Consider the following 19,318-nt stretch of genomic DNA (forward strand, 5'->3'; position numbering starts at 1 on the left):
ATCCTGGTTCACAGAAATGTCTGTCAGATATGCTAGGCCTATGGGCTAAGATGGAGGCCCCAACACTGCAGAGCAACCTTGGGTGACTGTCCAGGCAGTCAGCTGTTTCTATCATCTCTCACGTTTTTATGGAAGTCGCTTGCTCGCACTTCCTGTTTACTCAGTTAATATTATTTCCTTCTTGGGTCACTGAGGGAGCTGAAGACTAAATAGTATAGTTAGAGTTTTCCTTGTTTAGCAGACTCAGTGTCACCTCTGCCAACTCAGATGGTTGCCTCATGAGGGATCTGCTTCTCATGACAACTGAGGTCATGACACAGCAGTCCTTAGTGAAATGGATTAAAACTCTCCTTACAGGATGACCAGCCCCCTCCCTTGGTGACATTCCTCCACTAAGAATGGATCCAGCTGCAGACTCAAAAGAGGGCAGGCAAAGTCTGAGTCTCCTGCCTCCAGCCCTCCACACCATACACTCCCAAAGGTGGCTAGGCTTCCCCGATGCTTTGTGCAAGAGTATTTCTCTCAAGCAGCCACGTCTACAAGCAGCTAATGGGACCTGGCAGGATAAAGACACCAGTAAACGATCTGGCAAGCTACCTGTCTGCTGCCCAGATGGAAAAATGAAAGAAGGTTTGTGATGAAGGAAGAGAAGGGCGAATGAGAGAGAGTGAGCAGGCGGGAGCTGGGATGATTTCCAGCCCATGAAAATATTAACTGAAAACACTTCAAAGCAAAGTCAAGCTGTCACATCCCTGTTACAGAGTATTGCTCTCAAGTAACTGCACAAATTAAAACGTTAGGTTCCTATAGATAATTCTTAACAAGGGCTCAGTCAGAAAAATACACCCAAGTCAAACTATTCTTAGGAATGTATATAGTAACTTGCAATGTCCCCACCAAGAGAATCAAAAGTCTTCCCAGGATGGGGTGCCTTGTCAACCTGCCAGCAGCCTCCAGGGACCCATCAGAAGGAATCCCAAGGCTCACACCTCCCCAGCAGCGCTCTGGCATAACGGCTTTCGGCCCACAACATTCACTCTCTAAATACTGCCTCCCTGTGAGAACACCCTGACCAATTGTTCATCATGTCTCTCTCCCAGCACATCCTGACACAATCCCAACTGCTACTCAGCCCGGTGGCTCTTCTCGAAGGACCAGTCCCACTGCAGGGATGACTTTGGGTCCCAACTTCAGCAGACTTATAACTGAATGCCTGCCTACACAGCAGACACCTCGCCCAAATGGAACCCACCAAATTCTCTCCCAGGAATCTGGACTTGAGATAGAGTCTGGTTAGTCACGTGTATAGCATGGAAAGCTAGCTCTCCTCTGAGGACACCTCCTATGCAGCCCCTTGGAGTGCTGAAGAAGGTCAAGTCAACTCATGATCCTGGAATTTCAGAGGGCATCAGAGATTCTCCCACTAACTCCCCCTGCTCTCTGCTCTGGTTAGCTGGAAAATAGGTCCGCGTGCTTTTCTCAACCATAACACAGGCATGACTTTTGTCTGTTTTTATTCTGTTATACCCCAACATTAGAAACTTAACTGAATAATGATGCAAAATAAATTTGCAACAAGGCTAATAACTAGGGCTCCCTATTCATAATCTATCCACTGAAGATCCCCTGGATATTCCACACAGAAACTTCTGATAGCTATCAGGGCTTCTGTGGAATGGCTCCCCCGCACCTTACCAGACCTGGGTCTTCTGCCTTCTGGTCCAACTATCAGGGTCTTTTCTTTTTCCCTTTCTTTTCTTTTTCTGTGCCTTGGGTATGCAATGTTCATGCCCAGGATTTGCACACACCCTCTCTCTTTTTTTTTTCTAATGATATGGAAAACTTTATTGCAATACCCCAATAGCACATCACTTTTTCTTTTCAACATCCTGCTCTGCAGCTTCCTTTGCTCTTTTTGCTCGGATGCCAAAGAGCCGGGCATTGGCCCGGGCCATGCGAAGACTGGCAAAAGCCTTGAATTTTTCTCTTCTTCTGTGATAACTCTGGCTTTCTCCTTTTTGTAGACATTCCGGATGGGCATCACAGGTCCCGTTAGCTGGGTGGCCAGTTTAAGCTCTTCAGCAGAACTATCTCCCTTCTTTGGAGCAGACGGCTTCCTGGGGAAGAGGATGAGCTTGGAGCGGTACTCCTTCAGGCGCTGCACATTGGCCTGTAGTGATTCTGTGGATTTGTTTCGCCTCCTTGGGTCCACTGAGATGCCGATGGTGCGCGCCACTTTCTTATGGATACCGGCCACCCTGAGTTCTTCCAGGCTGAAGCCCTGGCCAGCTCAGACTTTGGTGTGGTATCTCACCGTCGGGCACCTCACTGATGGGGCCAGACGCGGGGCGAGGGGCGATGCGGCGCGCTTTCGCCTGCCGGGCCTTGCGTCCTGTGGATCTTGCGTGCCGGCTGGTTGAACCAAGTGTCCACTCGCCGCTGCCAGTCCTTGTGGAAGTGGGGCTTCAGGATCATGCCATTCCGGCTGGGCGCCATGGCTGCCTCCTGCGCAGGAGAACGGCCGAGCGGAAAAGACCGAGAGGCGCAAAGCACCCTGGGGTTGTAGAGAGTCTGGCCAATCCCCACCCTCTCTCTTTTAAAGATATTCTCTACATTGATGAAATAAAATCCTATCCATGCTCAAGGCCTATGTCAAGCATCAGGCCTTCCCCCAAAGCCTCCCCCAGTAGACAGAAACCCCCTTCTCATTGCAACTGGCAAAGGTATGGATGTCTGCCACTCACATGGCACTCTGACTTACATGAGGCACAGGGAGTCTACCACGGAGTCCAGAAGTTAGTTATTATCAAGATGGCTACTCTCATCACAGCTTTCTGAGCCTAGTGCTTCATCCCTCATCTCCAACCTCCCAGTGATCTACCTCTACAGCTCTCACCAACTTCTGTTCTGCTGTGTAACTTAGAGTATGTGTCCTTCTCCTAGAAATGCCAGTTTCATAAGGTCAGGATTCTGTTTTATTCACTGCTACATCTCCAGCACCTGGAAGAGTACGCTCTCAAGAAGTATTTGTTTAATGAATAAATGAACAGGTGAGTGAACGAAAATATAGCAAAATGAGACCCATCAAATATATGGTTCCTTTAGAGTAAAGGTTCTCAGAATCCCATCTTCATGACAGCTGGGTCAGTAGGGAACTTGTCACAAATGCAAATTCTTCTTGGAACCAAACCCCAGAGCTAGCAAATCAGAAATTGTGTAATGATCTGTCTGGGTGATTTAGATGGAAAGCTAGAACAGCACAAGTTGACTACCCACCAAGGAATCAGTGGGCACATGGTACCATCAAGCAAGCACCTTGTGTGTCTGCAGATGGGTCTGAAGACTGTGAGTGAACCAGTGAGAGGTCTTTTTGCCAGGACAATGGAAATAGAAATATATTCAACTTTGGTCCCAGAAGGAAATTGGAGGCCCCCAAAGTGTTGATCCCCTTACTCTCATGCCTAGGAACGCAGTGGAACTCCTGAGATGAAACTGGGAAGGCTGACCAGGAGCTCCGCAGCACCGTCAGGTGGAGGCTGCCTGCATCTGCAACAGTAGCCCAGGAAGCACGTTAACATGGCCACAGAGGTCATACACAGCCACATCCAAAGGGCTGAAGGTCTGGGCATCCTGATGACTGAATGTCTGTATGTAGCCAAGTACAACAGAGGCACAGAAAAAGAAAAAAAAAAATCATAGCACAAGAAACTCTTGATGGTTTATGACTCTACTCAGAGTGCAAGTCATCATTTTCGTTTCTCTTTTTTAACAGCTACTTATGGGGGGGGGGGGGGCATGAGTCATCAGGTGTAGCAGCAAGCACCTCTACACACTTAGCCACCTCACCAAGCCGACAGTTGCCATTTTCTTCTGGCAAAACCGCCAAAGCAGCCAAAGTCCAAACTCCTAGATTTCTCCTCTCTACATACATTTTCTGTAAGACTACCAAAGTTATGGGCTGGAGAGATGGCTCTTTAAGCAGACTTGGGTTTGGTTCCCAGCACTCACATCAGGCAGCTCTCAATTTCCTATAACGCCAGCTCTAGGAGATCCAACGCCTCTGGCCTCTGAGGGCACCTGCTTGAGCCCATAGCCATACACAGACACATAACTAAAAATAATAAAAATCTTTAAAAAGAAAGAGAACCGAACTCTGAATCCAGTTGCTGAAAGGGAGGAGTGATGAGCAAAGGGGTCAAGTCCAGGCTTAAGAAACCCACAGAAACAGTTGACCTGAACAAGGGGAGCTCATGGACCCCAGACTGACAGCTGGGAAACCAGCATAGGACTGTTCCAGGCCCCCTGAACAAGGGTGTCAGTTTGGAGGTCTGGTTAATCTATGGGGCCTCTGGTAGTTGATCAGTATTTATCCCTAGTACACGAAGGGACTTTGGGAGCCCATTCCAAATAGAGGGACACTCTCTCGGCCTAGACACATGGGGGAGGGCCTAGGCCCTGCTCCAAATGATATGACAGACTTTGAAGATCCCCCATGGAAGGCCTCACCCTCCCTGGGGAGCAGAAAGGGGATGGGATGGGGGCCAGCGGGGGGGGGCAGAGGAGGGGAGGGAGAGGGAACTGGGATTGACATATAAAACAAGATTGTTTCTAATTTGAATAAAGAAAAAAGAGAGAAAGAGACTACCAAACTCATATCCTAACATTCCACAAATTCCAAAGGAACAGACAGAGACCTAACAGGGAAAGAGGGAAACAGCATCTCAGTGTCTTGCCCTCCCGTTCAGTCTTCCATCGAAACCACTCGGGAAAGGAAATCTGACCCCTGGGCCCAGTCTTCATGGACTTTCTACTGTCCTTAAACATGGGCCATATCCAGAAAGCAAGATCCCACCAAAGCTAGCGGGTTCCTAGCTATTACATTGTTTCCTATAAATATGCATAATTCTATGTCAATTAAAAGGTTGAAAAGTCTTTAAATTCCCCAAATCTTCACCTCTAGCTTCCCTTGCTTTTTCCGCTTGGCATTACCCCACTCTTCCTTCAACTGTTACTCAGACCTCACGTCTACAGCACCATGCGCCCACCTCCATACCCGACCGGCCATACCTCCTCCCGGAACCAAGCCCTCCTCACACACCCACCTCCATACCCGACCAGCCATACCTCCTCCCCGAACCAAGCCCTCCTCCTCAGCTCCTCCCCAGCAAATTTTAGTCTTCCTTAGGTCTTCCCCCTGCAATCTAGGAACTCCATCCTGACCACCCACCCACCTCTTGCACACACACAACGTATAGTTAAGCCTTCTATGTGAGTCCACTGCTGTCTTTTCTTCCACCACATTTATGGGCTGACTATAGGACAGAATTGTGGTCATAAACGGCCGGCATAAAATCCCCACATGACCACATAATTCTTAGGTGTCTAGGGCAAGTGGTTTGGGCTTTCTTAACCTCACTTCTTTCATCTGTGGATACATCTTCCTTACTGTCTTGTGAGAGTAGATGAATTCTTCTGAAAATAATTAAAGTATGTGAAGGCACAGGGTAAAACTAGGCGTGAGAGTGCAGGCTCTGCTATTCTCACCATGCCTATGTCGCTATTTTGCAATCACCCGATCAAGTTAAATGACAGGATCAGAGAGAAACATAGGCGACTAGACCTCTGAGGGTAGACGGTGCATAAATGTTATAGTAGTAGCAAGCTGCTCTATCCACTGTCTTATACTGCCTCACAGTGGCAGCCTTCCCAAGAGAGTAAGTCCTATTCTAATGGGAATTATTAATTACTTTCAGTTCAAGAAAAAAGTCATTCCCTGTTTCATAATGAGAGGAACAAATCTAAGAAGATATACAAATATACATGAAGAAATGCTCAACACCTTTAGGGAAACGAGGGTCAAAACCTTGATGTTGGATCAGCAATACAGCTCAGCCAGGAACAGAGATTGCCAGTAAACCCAACAACCTGAGTTCAATCCCCAGAGGCACACAGTGAGAGAAGAGATTCAACACCAGTAAGCTGACCTCTGACCTCCACACTTGACTGTGGCATGCATGTGCATGTACACTCATGAATGCACATGTGCACACACAGACTAAATAAATAAATGTAATTGGGGGATTTGGAGTTTTTGTTTTGCTTTGTTTTGTTTTTTGAGACAGGCAGGGTTTCACTATGCAGCTCTCAGTGTCCAGGAACACACTCTGTAGACTAGGCTGGCCTCAAACTCACAGAGATCTTCCTGCTGTGTGCACCACCATGCCCAGAAAATATAATTGTTAAAGACAACTAAAAATGTTGAAAGGAAAATGAAAATAAGAACACTGATGGAAGGAATGACAGTTTAGTACATTATGGAAAACAACTGGTAGTTATTTTTGAGGTTCTGGATCTCAAAAACAGGTGTGTGTGTGTGTGCGCGCGTGCACGCGTATGTGTACGTGTGTGTGTGTGTGTGTGTGTGTGTGTGTGTGTGTGTGTGTATGAAATGAAGTTCTGACATGCTGACCATGGATGAAACTTGAAAAATTTATGAGAGGTGAAAAAAGCCAGACACAGAGTACCATAAATCGTATTACATAACTCAATTTTATATGAATGTCCAGAACTGTAGCTTCCAGAGAGCTCAGATGGGAGGGAGGAGATGCAAGGTGGGAGATGCCCAGCATTTTTCTGGAGCAATGGAAACACTCTAGAATTAGAGAGTTGTGGTAGTTATACAACACTCTATGACCACATTAAAAGCCACCAAATTGCATAATCTATTTTTTCAGGGCTTTCTTTTATACATTATTAATTTGGGGGGTCATAATACTCATGTGGAGGTTAGAGGACAACTTGTGGGTGTCATTTCTCTCCTTACACTATATGAGACCGGGATTGAATTTAGGTCATCATGCTCGGCATGACCTTAACCACTGAGCCTTCTCACCAGCCCTCTACATTCTAGGAGAATTGCATGGCATGAGGATACCTCGATAAAGCTACTGCTGAAACATCTGTATGACTAGGTCTGAAGATACAATCCAATCATAGAGAGCTTGCCTAGAATATGCAAGTACTGCGTTCAATCTCCCCGTGTGTCCCCAAAAATACTCAGCAGTAAACGTGACCATATCTAAGCACTTGCTCCGTGCCACCCACATAGTACTAACAAGCTAAACTGCTTTTACATACTCACTACCTGCAATTTCAAAAAAGACAGGGGTGGCTGCTTGTATTTGTTCATAAGCGCACTCAGGCACACGGCAGAGGCTCACCAGTTAGCTCCCTGTCTACTGGAGTGGCTCACCACAAGGGCACAGGGCAGCCTGGGAGAGGAGAGAGGCTAAAGACAGAGCAAGACAAGACAGTTTACACTCGCAAGACCACAGGGCTGCTCTGGGCCTTCTCTCCAGCAGTTTTTGTGAAGCCGGAAGGGAAGGCGCAGGACGTTACACACAGGCACTGCATTTTGAATTCCCATAGCCTGAGTCCACCGTTTGCATAAGCCTCGCTGGTCGCGGTTACCTCGTTGGTGAAAGCAAGATTCTTCTTGGAACTCCCAAAATATTTAAATGATCTCATGCATATTTATATATACAAAACAAAACGGTGCCTAGCTCAACAGTGCAGTGTTGTGGCTGCGATTATCAGCCGCCGCCTCAAGGGATGAAATTCAGGAGCCAGTAAGAAGGGACCGTCAAGAAGGCAGAGGGCGGACATTACCCACTCTTGGAGGTCTCCTTGAGTGGCCATTTTACAAGAGTGTGTGAAAGCATGTGCCGCTGAGCCGGGCAGAGAGGGAGGGACGGAGGGAATGTTCCGACCCCAATCTCAAGGTCCCACCAGCGGCTGCGGACGCGGGAGGGAGACTCAACCCGCCTCCGGGGGCAGGAAGGAGGAGGGCGGCGGATGGGGCAAGGGAGGGCTGGTGGAGATCCCCGGGGAGTGAGGGGACACGGGGTACCTGGAGTCGAACTTCTGGCCGTCGAGGAAAGTCCCCACGTAGTGGTAGCGCACGAAGTCTCCGCTGCGCACCGTGCGCGGACACTCTTCGGGCACGAAGCGCCGCTCGATCTGAAGCTCGGAGCTCACACCCAGGCCCGCCACAGGCGCCGCCTGCCCGGTCACCCAGAGTAGCAGCAGGAGCAGAGACCGGGACCGCCAGCCCCGGGCCCCGATCGCCATCGCAAGGCCTGGACAGGAGTGGTGAGGGGCAAGGCTGGGCGCGCCGCAGCGTTGCAAACGTGGAAAGGGCTCCCGGCTAGCCCCGGGCCGCAGCTCCCGCCCCCCACCGCCCGCGTCCGCCCCCAGCCAAGCCCAGGGGAGGAGCCGCGCCCTACCGGAGGGGCGCCGAGCTCCCGGGACTTCCTCTGCCCTCCCCGCTTCCAGAAGCCGGGAGAAGACCGCTCGCACTGCCAGGCCCCGCGCCTGATCCCTTTAGGTCCCAAGAGACGATTTGGAAACTCCTACGTGGCAGCGGATCCAGTTTCCCTTTGCTGCTCTGGGAAAGGAAGGAAACTTTAAAGAGTCTTTTTTAAAAAACTTAGTTACTGGGGTGTACCCAAGAAAGAGGTTGGAACCATCCCTCGGGATGTTTTTGAGTTGCTGTGAACTAATGCGATCAGTGAATGGAAGTTCCCTCACGTGTGACAGCCTGTGTAGGATCCCACAAGCTACTCACTAGCTAAATGCATCCTCGATTTATTAAAACTTTGGAATATTAAAAGTAAGCCACCAGGGCTTTCTTAACTCGTTTTGGAATGTTAACAAATAATCCAGATTAAAAAAAAAAAAGCAAAAGCACTAAACCCGAGTGAACTGATAGTTAGCAAAGTTTCAAAGACATCTGCAAACTGGAGAGAAAATAGGATAGTTACAAATTAGGATAGAGCTAATTATTAGAGTCCAGAGACCTAATAAGAAGCTACATGTGGCACTCAAAAAAAAAAAAAAAAGAAAGAAAGAAAGAAAGAAAAGGTTAGGTGGTCAGTGTGTCCTAAATTAAGTTACAAACCAAAGGATAGAGGAAAAAAAGAAATCCATGCTAAGCTTCAAGCAAAATCAGCAAAGAAAAAAACAAAAAGCTTCACATTCCTTCCCTGGATCCTGAAGATCAAAACCGCATCGAATTCTACGTTTAGAATCAAGCAAAACCTTTCTTGACTCGCAGTTACTTGAGACACTGGGAAGGCCTTCCTTACCTGGGGTCCATTACCAGGCATCTGTAAGAAAAGCGTCCAATCCCCAGCAGGCACGCACGTTCACAGCCAGCTAATTTTCAACAAAGTCATCAAGAACAGGCGTTGGATAGAGGGCCATCTCTTCCATGAATGTCGCGGGGGAACTGAGTATTCTTGCATGCACAATAAACTAGAACCCTATCTCTTGCTGTACACAAAGGCCAACTCAAAACGGTCAAAGCCTTGAAACTATTGGGAGAAAGCCTGGGGGAAAGAGATTGGAAAAATGGCTCAGCAGTTAAGAGCCTGGCTGCTCTCTGGCCAGCTACCTGGGTTCAGTTACCAGCACCCACGTGGCAGCTGACAGCTCTCTGCAACTCCAGCCCAGGGCATCTGAGGCCCACTTCTGACCTCTGTGGACACTATAGCTGTGGTAAAGGACATAGATGCAGGCAAAAAACCCATACACATAAAATAGATCTTTAAAAAAAATTAAAACACAGACAAACAGTTCAGGGTGTCGATCTAAGTGAGGATTTTTTTTAATAAGACTCCAAAAGCATAGGAAACAAAAGTTCAACTGGACATAGGGGATTATATCAAATTTAAAGCTGGCATTAAAAAAGTAAAATAAACGGGGCAGTGGTGGCGCTAGCCTTTAATCCCAGCACTCGGTAGGCAGAAGCAGACAGATCTCTGTGAGTTCGAGGCCAGGCTGGACCGACAGCCTCCAAAACAATACAGAGAAACCCTGTCTCGTAAAAACAAAAACAAAAAAAAAAAGGTAAAATAAAAATGGAGCAAAGAAAACAATTAACAAAGGACGCAGCCTCCAGATGGGAGGACCCATTTGCCTCCTATTCATCTAGCAAGGAATTCATTTCTAGAATACAAGAATTTCTATTCATCAGCCGCCCCCAAATCAACACTAAATATTACAACTTAAAATGGTCAAGGGAGCAGTACGCAGTGGCAGAGTGATTTGCCTTACATGTGTGCAAGGTCCTGGATTCAAATCCCAGTGCCACAATAAATAAGTAAATGAATAAACAAATGAGTAGATAGATACTTGTCAAGAGGATAAACGAGTGTGTGTGATCAAATTTTTTAAATGTTCAGCAACACTAATCAAAGAAATGCAAATCAAAACCATAATGAGGGGCTGGAGAGATGGCTCGGTGGTTAAAAGCACTGGCTGCTCTCTTCAAAAGACTCTGGTTCGATTCCTAGCATCTACGTGGTGGCTCACAACAGTCTGTAACTTGAGTTCCAGAGGATCTGGCACCCTCTTCCAGCCTCTGCAGGCACCATGTACACATATGATGTGGACACACATGCAGACAAAGCAAGTATACACATAAAGGGTTTAAAGATATACATTGAGATGACGTTCAACCTAGAATGGCTGTCATCAGACGAAAGCATGCTGCAAGGGTGTGGGAATAGAATCTCCTCACATTCTTTTTGCTTTTCATTTTGCTTTGGTGATTTTTTATTGTTTTTTTTGGGGGGGGTTGTTTGTTTGTTTGGTTTTGGTTTTTCAGGACAGGGTTTCTCCGTGTAGCCTTGGCTGCCCTGGAACTCACTTTGTAAACTAGGCTGGCCTCGAACTGAACTGGCCTCAAACTCAGAGATCCACCTGCCTCTGCCAAAGCCACCACATCTGGCTCATCTCACATTCTTAATGAAAGTATGAGTTAATATTGCTATTTTGGAAATTAGGAGGTTACTCAAAGTCTAAAAGTGTAGCTACCATCTGAGGCGAGCCTGGAAGCACAAGCTTATAGTCAAGCTACTGAGGCGCCTCAGGCAGTGAGATCAGAGTTCAAGGTTTGCTTGGGCTACAGGAAGAATTCAAGTCTGCCCTAAGCAACTCAGCAGGATGCTGTCTCATGACAAAAAATAAGAAAGAGACTCAGGTAGAGCACTTGGTGCAATCCCCAGTACTACAGAAAGAAAAATAGGAAGGAAGAGAAGTATGGTATGAGCCAGACATTCCATACTGAGTACATATACAAGAGAATTGAAATCCCTATTTCAATGAGACACTTGTGCTAGCATGTTTATCGCAACATGCTTTAAAAGAATGAAATGACATCATTTAAAGAAACATGGATGGATCTGGGAAGTATTACATAAGGAAAGCAAATCAGACAGGGAAGGACAAATATCATATATTCTTGAATGTAGAAAGCAAGCAGTTCATCTCAAAGTAGAAAATATGAGCTATAATTATATATACATATGCACACATATATATGTACATGTACTTATATATGTATATATAAATATTATCAGTGCATGCCTAACATGAACCTTAGATCAAATGCCCAGTAGAAAGAGAGGGGAAAGGAGAAGAAAAAGAAAAGGAAGGAGGAAGAGGAGGAGGAGGGGAGGAAAGGGAGGTCACCAGAACCTGGGAATGGTGTGGAAGAGAGAAGGACTGGAAGAGGATGCCAATGGCCCAGGAGCTGTTGGAAGGACACATAATGATTTCAGATGTTTTATAGCAGAGATGTTTGAACTTTTCCTACACATGATCTCTTTCACTCTAATAGATAATGCATGAAATAGGTATATAAATAAAACATTTACTGATGCTAAATCATAGTTTTGTCTTAAAACAATTCTTTTTTTTAACAGTCTACATGTTGTTTTATTCTCAGCTTCAATTTTTTTCTTTCTTCCTTTTTTTTATTTAAGTTAGAAACAAGCTTGTTCCACATGTCAATCACAGCTCCTTCTCCCTCTCCTCCTCCCCCCCTTCCCACCAGGCTCCCCAACCCCTCACCCAATCTGCATTCTGATCCCAGGGAGAGTGAGGTCCTCCATGGTGGGTCTTCAGAGTCTGTCATTTCATCCAGGGCAGGGCCTAGGCCCACCCCCAAGAGACCAGGCTGAGAGAGCATCCCTCATTGTGGGATGGGCACTCAAAGTCTGTTTGTACGCCAGGGATAAATGCTACCCAAGGCCCCATAGATTGCCTAGGCCTCCTCACTGACACCCACATTCAGGGGGTCTGGGTCAGTCCCATGCTGTCCACCCAGCCATCAGTCTGGGGTCCAAGAGCTCTCCCTTGCTCAGGTCAACTGTTTCTGTGGGTTAAACCAGCCCAGTCTTAACCCCTTTGCTCATCAGTTCTCCCTTTCTGTCACTGGATTCCAGGAGTTCAGTTCAGTGTTTAGCTGTGGGTGTCTGCCTCTGCTTCCATCAGTCGCTGGATGAAGGTTCTGTTTCCCAGATTCTCTAGCAGAGGAATTATATGCTGGCACTCCCCTGATTCATGTCTAAAATCCATATATGAGTAAGTACATACCATGTTTCTCTTTTTGTGACTGGGTTACCTCACTCAGGATGGTTTCTTCTAGTGCCATCCATTTGCCTACAAATTTCAAGATTCAATTGTTTTTGTTGTTGTTGTTGTTGTTGTTTTCTGATGAATAGTACTCCATTGTGTAAATGTACCATCCACTCTTCAGTTGAGGGGCATCTAGGTTGCTTCCAGGTTCTGGCTATTACAAATAATGCTGCTATGGACAGAGTTGAACAGATGTCCTTGTTGTATAAATGTGCATCTTTTGGGTATATGCCTAAGAGTGGAATTGCTGGGTCTTGTGGTAGACTGATTCCCATTTTCCTGAGGAATCTCCATACTGATTTCCAAAGTGGCTGTATGAGTCGGCACTCCTACCAGCAGTGGAGGAGTGTTCCCCTTTCTCCACATCCTCTCCAGCATAAACTGTCATTGGTGTTTTTTTATTTTAGCCATTCTGACAGGAGTAAGATGGTATCTCAGAGTTGTTTTAATTTGCATTTCCTGGATGGCTAGGGATGTTGAGCACTTTCTTAAGTGTCTCTCGGTCATTTTAGACTCCTCTACTGAGAATTCTCTATTTAGTTCTGTAGCCCACTTTTAATTGGATCCTTTGGTGTTTTGGAGACTTGCTTCTTGAGTTCTTTGTAAATTTTGAAGATTAGCCCTCTATCAGATGTAGGGTTAGTGAATATCTTTTCCCAATCTGTGGGTTGCCGTTTTGTCTTGCTGACTGTGTCTTTTGCCTTACAGAAGCTTCCCAGTTTCAGGAGGTCCCATTTATTAATTGTTGATCTTAGTGTCTGTGCTACTAGAGTTCTGTTCAGGAAGCAGTCTCCTGTACCAATTCGTTCAAGGGTACTTCCCACTTTCTCTTCTAACAAGTTCACTGTGGCTGAATTTATGTTGAGGTCTTTGATCCATTAAAGTTTTGTGCATGGCAATAGACATGGATCCATCCATATTCTTCTACATGTCAGCCTCCAGTTATGCCAGTACCATTTGTTGAAGATGCTTTCTTTTTTCCATTGTGTAATTTTAACTTCTTTGTCAAAGATCAGGTGTTCATAAGTGTATGGGTTAATGTTGGGGTGTTCAATTCGATTCTATTGGTCTATCTGTCTATTTTTGTGCCAATACCAAGCTGTTTTCAGAACTGTAGCTCTGTAATACAGCTCAAAGTCAGGGATGGTGATGCTCTGGGCATTGCCTTGTTGAACAGGGTTTTTTTTTTTTTTTTTTGGCTATCCTGGGTCTTTTGTTTTTCCATATAAAGTTGAGAATTGTTCTTTCAAGATCTGTGAAGAATTGTGCTGGGATTTTAACGGGGATTGTGTTAAATCTGTATATTGCTTTCAGTAAGATTGCAATTTTTACTATGTTGATCCTACCTATACAAGAGCATGGGAGATCTTTCCATTTTTAAAACAATTCTTTAATACATATTTTTACCATTTATTAGAGATGAAACTAAGTTTGTGAAACAATGAGGTGAATATAATAGCTTATTTTTATACAAAGAATTAATCCTTGCTGAATAGTTGATCCTACAGGAAGGACACATACCTGTAACCAGCGTTCTTCCCACCAGCCTGGTCCCAGAGCCACGTCAACCCCAAATAACACATAGAGATACTATTAGTTACAATGCCATGTAACTAATAGCCAATGTCCATAGCTTCTCATTGGCTAGTTATGATTTAATTATTAATCCATAACTACTAATATATATTTTTATAAGATCTTATCTTACCGAGGACATGGCCTCATGCATCCTCTGTTCCTGGGATCACATGGCAACTCTCTACTCTTGCCTATATTTCCTATAATCCTCCTCAACTCCTAGTCCCACCTATCTTGCTTCCCTATTGGCCAACAGTGCTTCATTTATCAACCCATCAGGCAAATATATACACAGAAGGACTTCCCCCATCACATACCAACATCAGCATTTTTCAGAGCTAATTGATACTTTGATGTTTAAGTCTTCAATGCTAAGAACACCCTTTGGATAAACACATACATACTACAATATAGTAGAAGCCTTCCTAGGGTCATTTTGGAAATTCTGCTCTAATCATAAACCAAAATTCATTGAATGAATTTTTCATGTGAAACTCAAAAATCATCAACAGAAATGTTTTGTTTTGTTTTTTGACATGGGATCTCATGTAGCCTATGCTGGCCTCGAGTTCCAGATCCTCCTGCCTCCATCTTCCCAGTGCTGAGATTATAGACAAGCAGCACCATATCTAGCCCAAAATCATTTCTTTTTTAAATTTTTTTATTTCAAGCTTGCTACATGTCAATCCCAGCTCCTTCTCCCTCCCCTGCTCAAAATCATTTCTTAAAATCAAGCATTCTTTTTTTTAATTATCTGACAATTTTAACCTATGTTTATAATGGGCTTTGATCATACCCTCCCATAATCCTCTCTTATCTCAATCCCCTCCTCTTTCTTCTTCCCAACTCCCACCCCCTTCCTCTGTGGGTATGTATGTATGTTAGGAGTTCATGCTCAATCCACTGAATTAGGGTTGCTTATGGGCAACCTACAAATGGCTACACCACTGAGGAGTATGATGCCCCCTTCTCCAGCGTAGTGGGAATCTAGTAGAGCCATTGCATCTAGGGTAAACATTAAAACGAAATAGTTGTTTTTCATTGCATCTAGGGTAAAAATTTAAGTGAAGCAGTTGTTTTCTAGAAGTACTTAGACCTTGAAGAAATCATTGTAGAAAACAGAGATGATTTTCTGTGATTTATGGAGTAGTTTTTTTCTGAAGGAGTCTCCCATCCTTTGCATGACTTTGGTCACAAGATGGTCCTGGCACACCTAGAATGTCTTCCATTATTGGGTATCACACAAAGAGTACAAAATAAGGACTGAAGTTGTAGAGGTGTGGTCATTTCCATCAGAGAACATATAGATTAAATCAAAGGTTTGATTTGAGGAACTTGCTCTGAAAAAAAAAAACACCTTTGTGTAACAACCAGTAAATGCTCTGCCCGGCTGTTTGAGGCTCAGCTCCTGGAAACTGTTCTTCCCTGCTGCCACAGAGCCTGAATTACATTCGGAGTGAACTTCTTTCTTTGATGCACCGGCACAATACAGAACACTGACACTCCAGCATAACTGCCTACAGGAAATGCACTGACACTCCAGCATAACTCCCTTAGGGAAGCGGGGGAGCCTTGGGAGCCCCTCCCCAGTCCATGATAGAATGTGGATGGCACAGGCTTGAGCAGGTCACACTAGCCACCATAAGCTCAAGAGTGCAGCAGCCACACAATCAAACATTATTACACACACCATCCAAAGACATGCCAACTTAATTATTACATGAGGAGTGGTAAGAAAATAATGCAAGTCTGTGTCTCCTATAACTAAACCATTATGTCTCTATAAGAGTAAAAAGCTTCATATGGCAAAAACACTGAAATTCATGTCAGACGCTGATCTCTGGTCTGTTTCAGAAAGTATTCATTTGCAAGGCAAAGAGCACACCGAGCAGGTTCAAAACCTCAGCTGAACACGGATGCTTCCAGAAACACCCCAAATTCACTATGAGTTAGATTTTGAGTTTATTTTTGGTTGTTCATATTCACAAAACATTTACTGTTGTCAAGTTTGGCAAGGGCCCTGTGCTGGCTAGTTTGTGTCCACTTGACATGGGCTATAGTCATCTGAGAAGAGGGAAAGTCAATCGAGAAAATGCCTCTGTACGACCAAGGCATTTTCTTAATTAGTGATTGGTGAGGAAAGGACCAGTCCACTGTGGGTGGAGCCATCCTTGGGAAGGTGGTCCTGGGTTTGACAAGAAAGCAGGCTGAGCAAGCCATGAGGAGCAAGTCAGTAAGCAGCACTCCTCCATGGCCTCTGCCTCAGCTCCTGCCTCTAGGTTCCTGCCCTGACTTCCTTCAATAATGAACAGTGATGTGGAAACATAAGCAAAACAAACCTTTCCTCCCAACCTTAGTCAGGGTTACTAATCCTATGATGAAACTCCATGACCAAAGCAACCTGGGGATGAGAGGGTTTATTTAGCTTACACCTCGACATTATAGGTTATCATCAAAGGAAATCAGGACAGGAACTCAAACAGGGAAGACACCTGGAAGCAGAGGTTGATGCAGAGGTAAGAATGTGTCTTACGGGCATGCCTATGGTCTGATCTTCTAGAGGCATTTTCTCAATTGAGATTCCCTCCTCACAGATGATTATGGCTGTGTCAAGCTGACATAATACTAGCCAGGATAATGGACCCCTTGTCAACTTGATCACACATTTATATCACTATCACAATATAAAACATTTTACACACTTAAAAAGTTCCACATATAGTTGGATTTTTCTTTCGGCCACCAGCTCATATAAAACGACATGATTCCTAACTTATAACTTAAGTTAACCCATTTCTGTCCATCTAAGTTCTGCCTTGGGGCTCATGGCTGTTACCTGTCCAACTACATGTCTTGCTGGTTCCCCATCTCCTGACATCTCTCCCAAGCCTAGATTCCTCTCCTCTTCCCTCCCTGCTCAGAAGTCTCACCTGCTTAGTTATTGATCTTTCAGCTTTTATTAAACCAATCAGAAGGCTCCTTGGCAAAGACACATCTTCACAGAGTACAAAAAGGTTATTCCACAACATCCACATTCCTTACAGATTTGAACACTTCAAAATTTTTGGCATATTCCTTTATTGTACGGGAAACTATATCACTGTGATTGGTTTAATAAAGAAGCTGCCTGGCTAATAGCTGAACAGAATAAGGTTAGGCAGGAGAGACAAACTGAGAGTGCTGGCAGGGGAAGAAGTGTGGAGTCTGAAGAAGACAAGTAAGCAGATACAGAGAGAAGCAAAGTGGGTATGCTGTACTGAGAAAAGGTACCCAGCCACATGGCAAAGCGTAGATAAGAAATAAGGGTTAATTTAAAATGTAAGAGTTAGCTAGTAACAAGCCTGAGCTATTGGTCAAGCATTTATGATTAATATTAGTCTCTGTGCTGGTTATTTGGAAACTGGTGGGTGGGAAAGAAACATCTGCCTACAAAATTTAGTCTCTTTCAAAACCCAAGGTCTCTTTTAAAGTTAAAGTCTCTCTTTAAAAGTTTAGTCTCTCAACTGTTGGGAGCACAAAGGTTCTCCCACTCACAGATAGCTCTGGGGAAACCGGGAATGTTGAAAAAGCAGGGATGTCTTTTCCAAGAAAAAGATGTATAGCCTGTTTTTTCACCCAGAGGGCTGCAAATGGAGACAATTAATAACCTGATGGTTTGTGTTATCTATAGGGCCAGGCTATCCCAAGCTCCTATAAGCAGGACCAGAAGTGGCTAATAGTCTAAGTGACCTTGGCATTACCTGTATGGCCAGAGACTCCCCCAAGCTCCCACAATCAGAACTGGGGGTGGTTAAAACCCAGGTGACCTCTGTGCTACCTGTATGACTAAGACTATACCAGATCTTCCCGTAGGCCCTTAGGATAACACATGCAGACTGTCTGTGGAACCCAAATTCAAGGAAGAAGTGACATGTACTTTGAAAAGAGTTTCAATGCAGTTATGCCTCCTTGTGCACAGGGGATTGTATTGCATCAGGAAACTTTTCCAAATTATAGTGTACTTAAATGTGCCTGCAATAACCCTCCCGGTATCAGACTCTGGAAGTCTGAACCAGCACCAACTAACTAGGTCATGTTGAGCTGGGTTTCCTTTCTGTCTCTTAAAAACATTCCTCTGGGGGGAAACCATTTCTCTGCCAGCCATAGCATTTTCAGGTACCCACATTCAACAAGTCCTATAAAAAATAAGTCAAATACTTTCTTATTTCAAGAAGAAAGAACCAGTCATAAACAAACAAAAGCAAAACTGAACTCCAACCATGTAAATAACTTGGTGTCCAATGTCTGGGATCCTCCAAAGGGCCTGAGTCACTTTCTCCAACTCCATCCTCTGCAGCCAATACAGATTGTCTCCTGAACTCAGGCTGGTTTCACTTCAGAGCTGCTGTTGTTCTTGGTGGTCAAACCGTGGTGCTGGCATCTCCGAAATCCCGGGGTCTTCAGCTACACTTTCGCCAGCAGCCTCTCCTGGACTCCAGTTCTACTGCACCGTGCCAAGCCTCAACTTTTCTGCATGACCTTCAGAACCAATACCACCTTGGTGAACATTTCCAAGTTCGGCCACCAGCAGAGGTACAACGTTGACCACCTCTGGAACATAGCTTCTGTGTGCTAACACTTCCCACAAGATTTCAGCTCCATGATGCCGCTCTCTTCCCACTCACCCCTTGTTTCTCAGCTCTAGCAGACCAGAACTGACTATCACAGAAAAGCAAAGGTTTCGCTTTAGTGATTCTGGTTTCTCGCTGATTCTTAAGTCCCAGCTAACCAGAACCACAGACTCTTAATTCAAAATGTGCAACAGCCCCAAGAGAGATTTTCAGTGACTCTCATACTTCTCCCTGAACTTCACAAGACAGGCCTCCATCATCTGCATTTCTCTCAACACTTTTATCTTCCAAGCTCCCACAGAACAGCTCACTAAGCTTTGAACATCCAATAGCTTTTCTAGTACAAAGTTCCAAAGTCTTTTCATAGTCCTTCCCAAAACAACATGGTCAGGTCTGCCACAATGACACCCCACTGTCCTGGTACCAGTTCTGGCTTAGTTAGAGTTACCATTTGCTGTGATGAAGCATATGATCAAAAGCAACCTGGGGAGGAAGGAGACTGTTTGGCTTAGTCTTCTACATGCAGTTCATCGTCAGAGGACAGGACCTCAAACAAGGCAGGAGCCTGGAGGCAGGAGCTGATGCAGAGGCCATGGGGTGGGGGATGCTGCTCACTGGCTTGCTCCCCATGGCTTGCTCAGCCTGCC

At 45.1% G+C, this 19,318-nt stretch overlaps 1 protein-coding gene and 1 pseudogene across 2 annotated transcripts in view; both read right to left on the reverse strand.

Annotated features, from left to right (window-relative positions):
- The window catches only part of Fkbp9 (FKBP prolyl isomerase 9), a 52,107-nt gene extending 43,691 nt beyond the window's left edge, over positions 1-8,416 (reverse strand). Inside the window, exons 1-2 of one of the 2 annotated variants that reach the window (XM_040739385.1) lie at positions 8,286-8,416; positions 7,910-8,138 (exon numbers count right to left, since the gene is read on the reverse strand). In XM_040739385.1, coding sequence (XP_040595319.1) covers positions 7,910-8,130 — 221 coding nt within the window. In that variant the 5' untranslated portion in view covers positions 8,131-8,138; positions 8,286-8,416. Of the gene's footprint in view, positions 1-7,909; positions 8,232-8,285 lie in introns of those variants that run through there. The other variant, XM_005087413.4, reaches the window with a different exon arrangement.
- On the reverse strand, positions 1,831-2,523 carry LOC121137271 (annotated as a pseudogene).
- Positions 8,417-19,318: the final 10,902 nt, after the last annotated feature.

Source organism: Mesocricetus auratus, unplaced genomic scaffold, assembly GCF_017639785.1.
Source record: "Mesocricetus auratus isolate SY011 unplaced genomic scaffold, BCM_Maur_2.0 Super-Scaffold_100676, whole genome shotgun sequence".
NCBI classification, from domain to species: domain Eukaryota; kingdom Metazoa; phylum Chordata; class Mammalia; order Rodentia; family Cricetidae; genus Mesocricetus; species Mesocricetus auratus.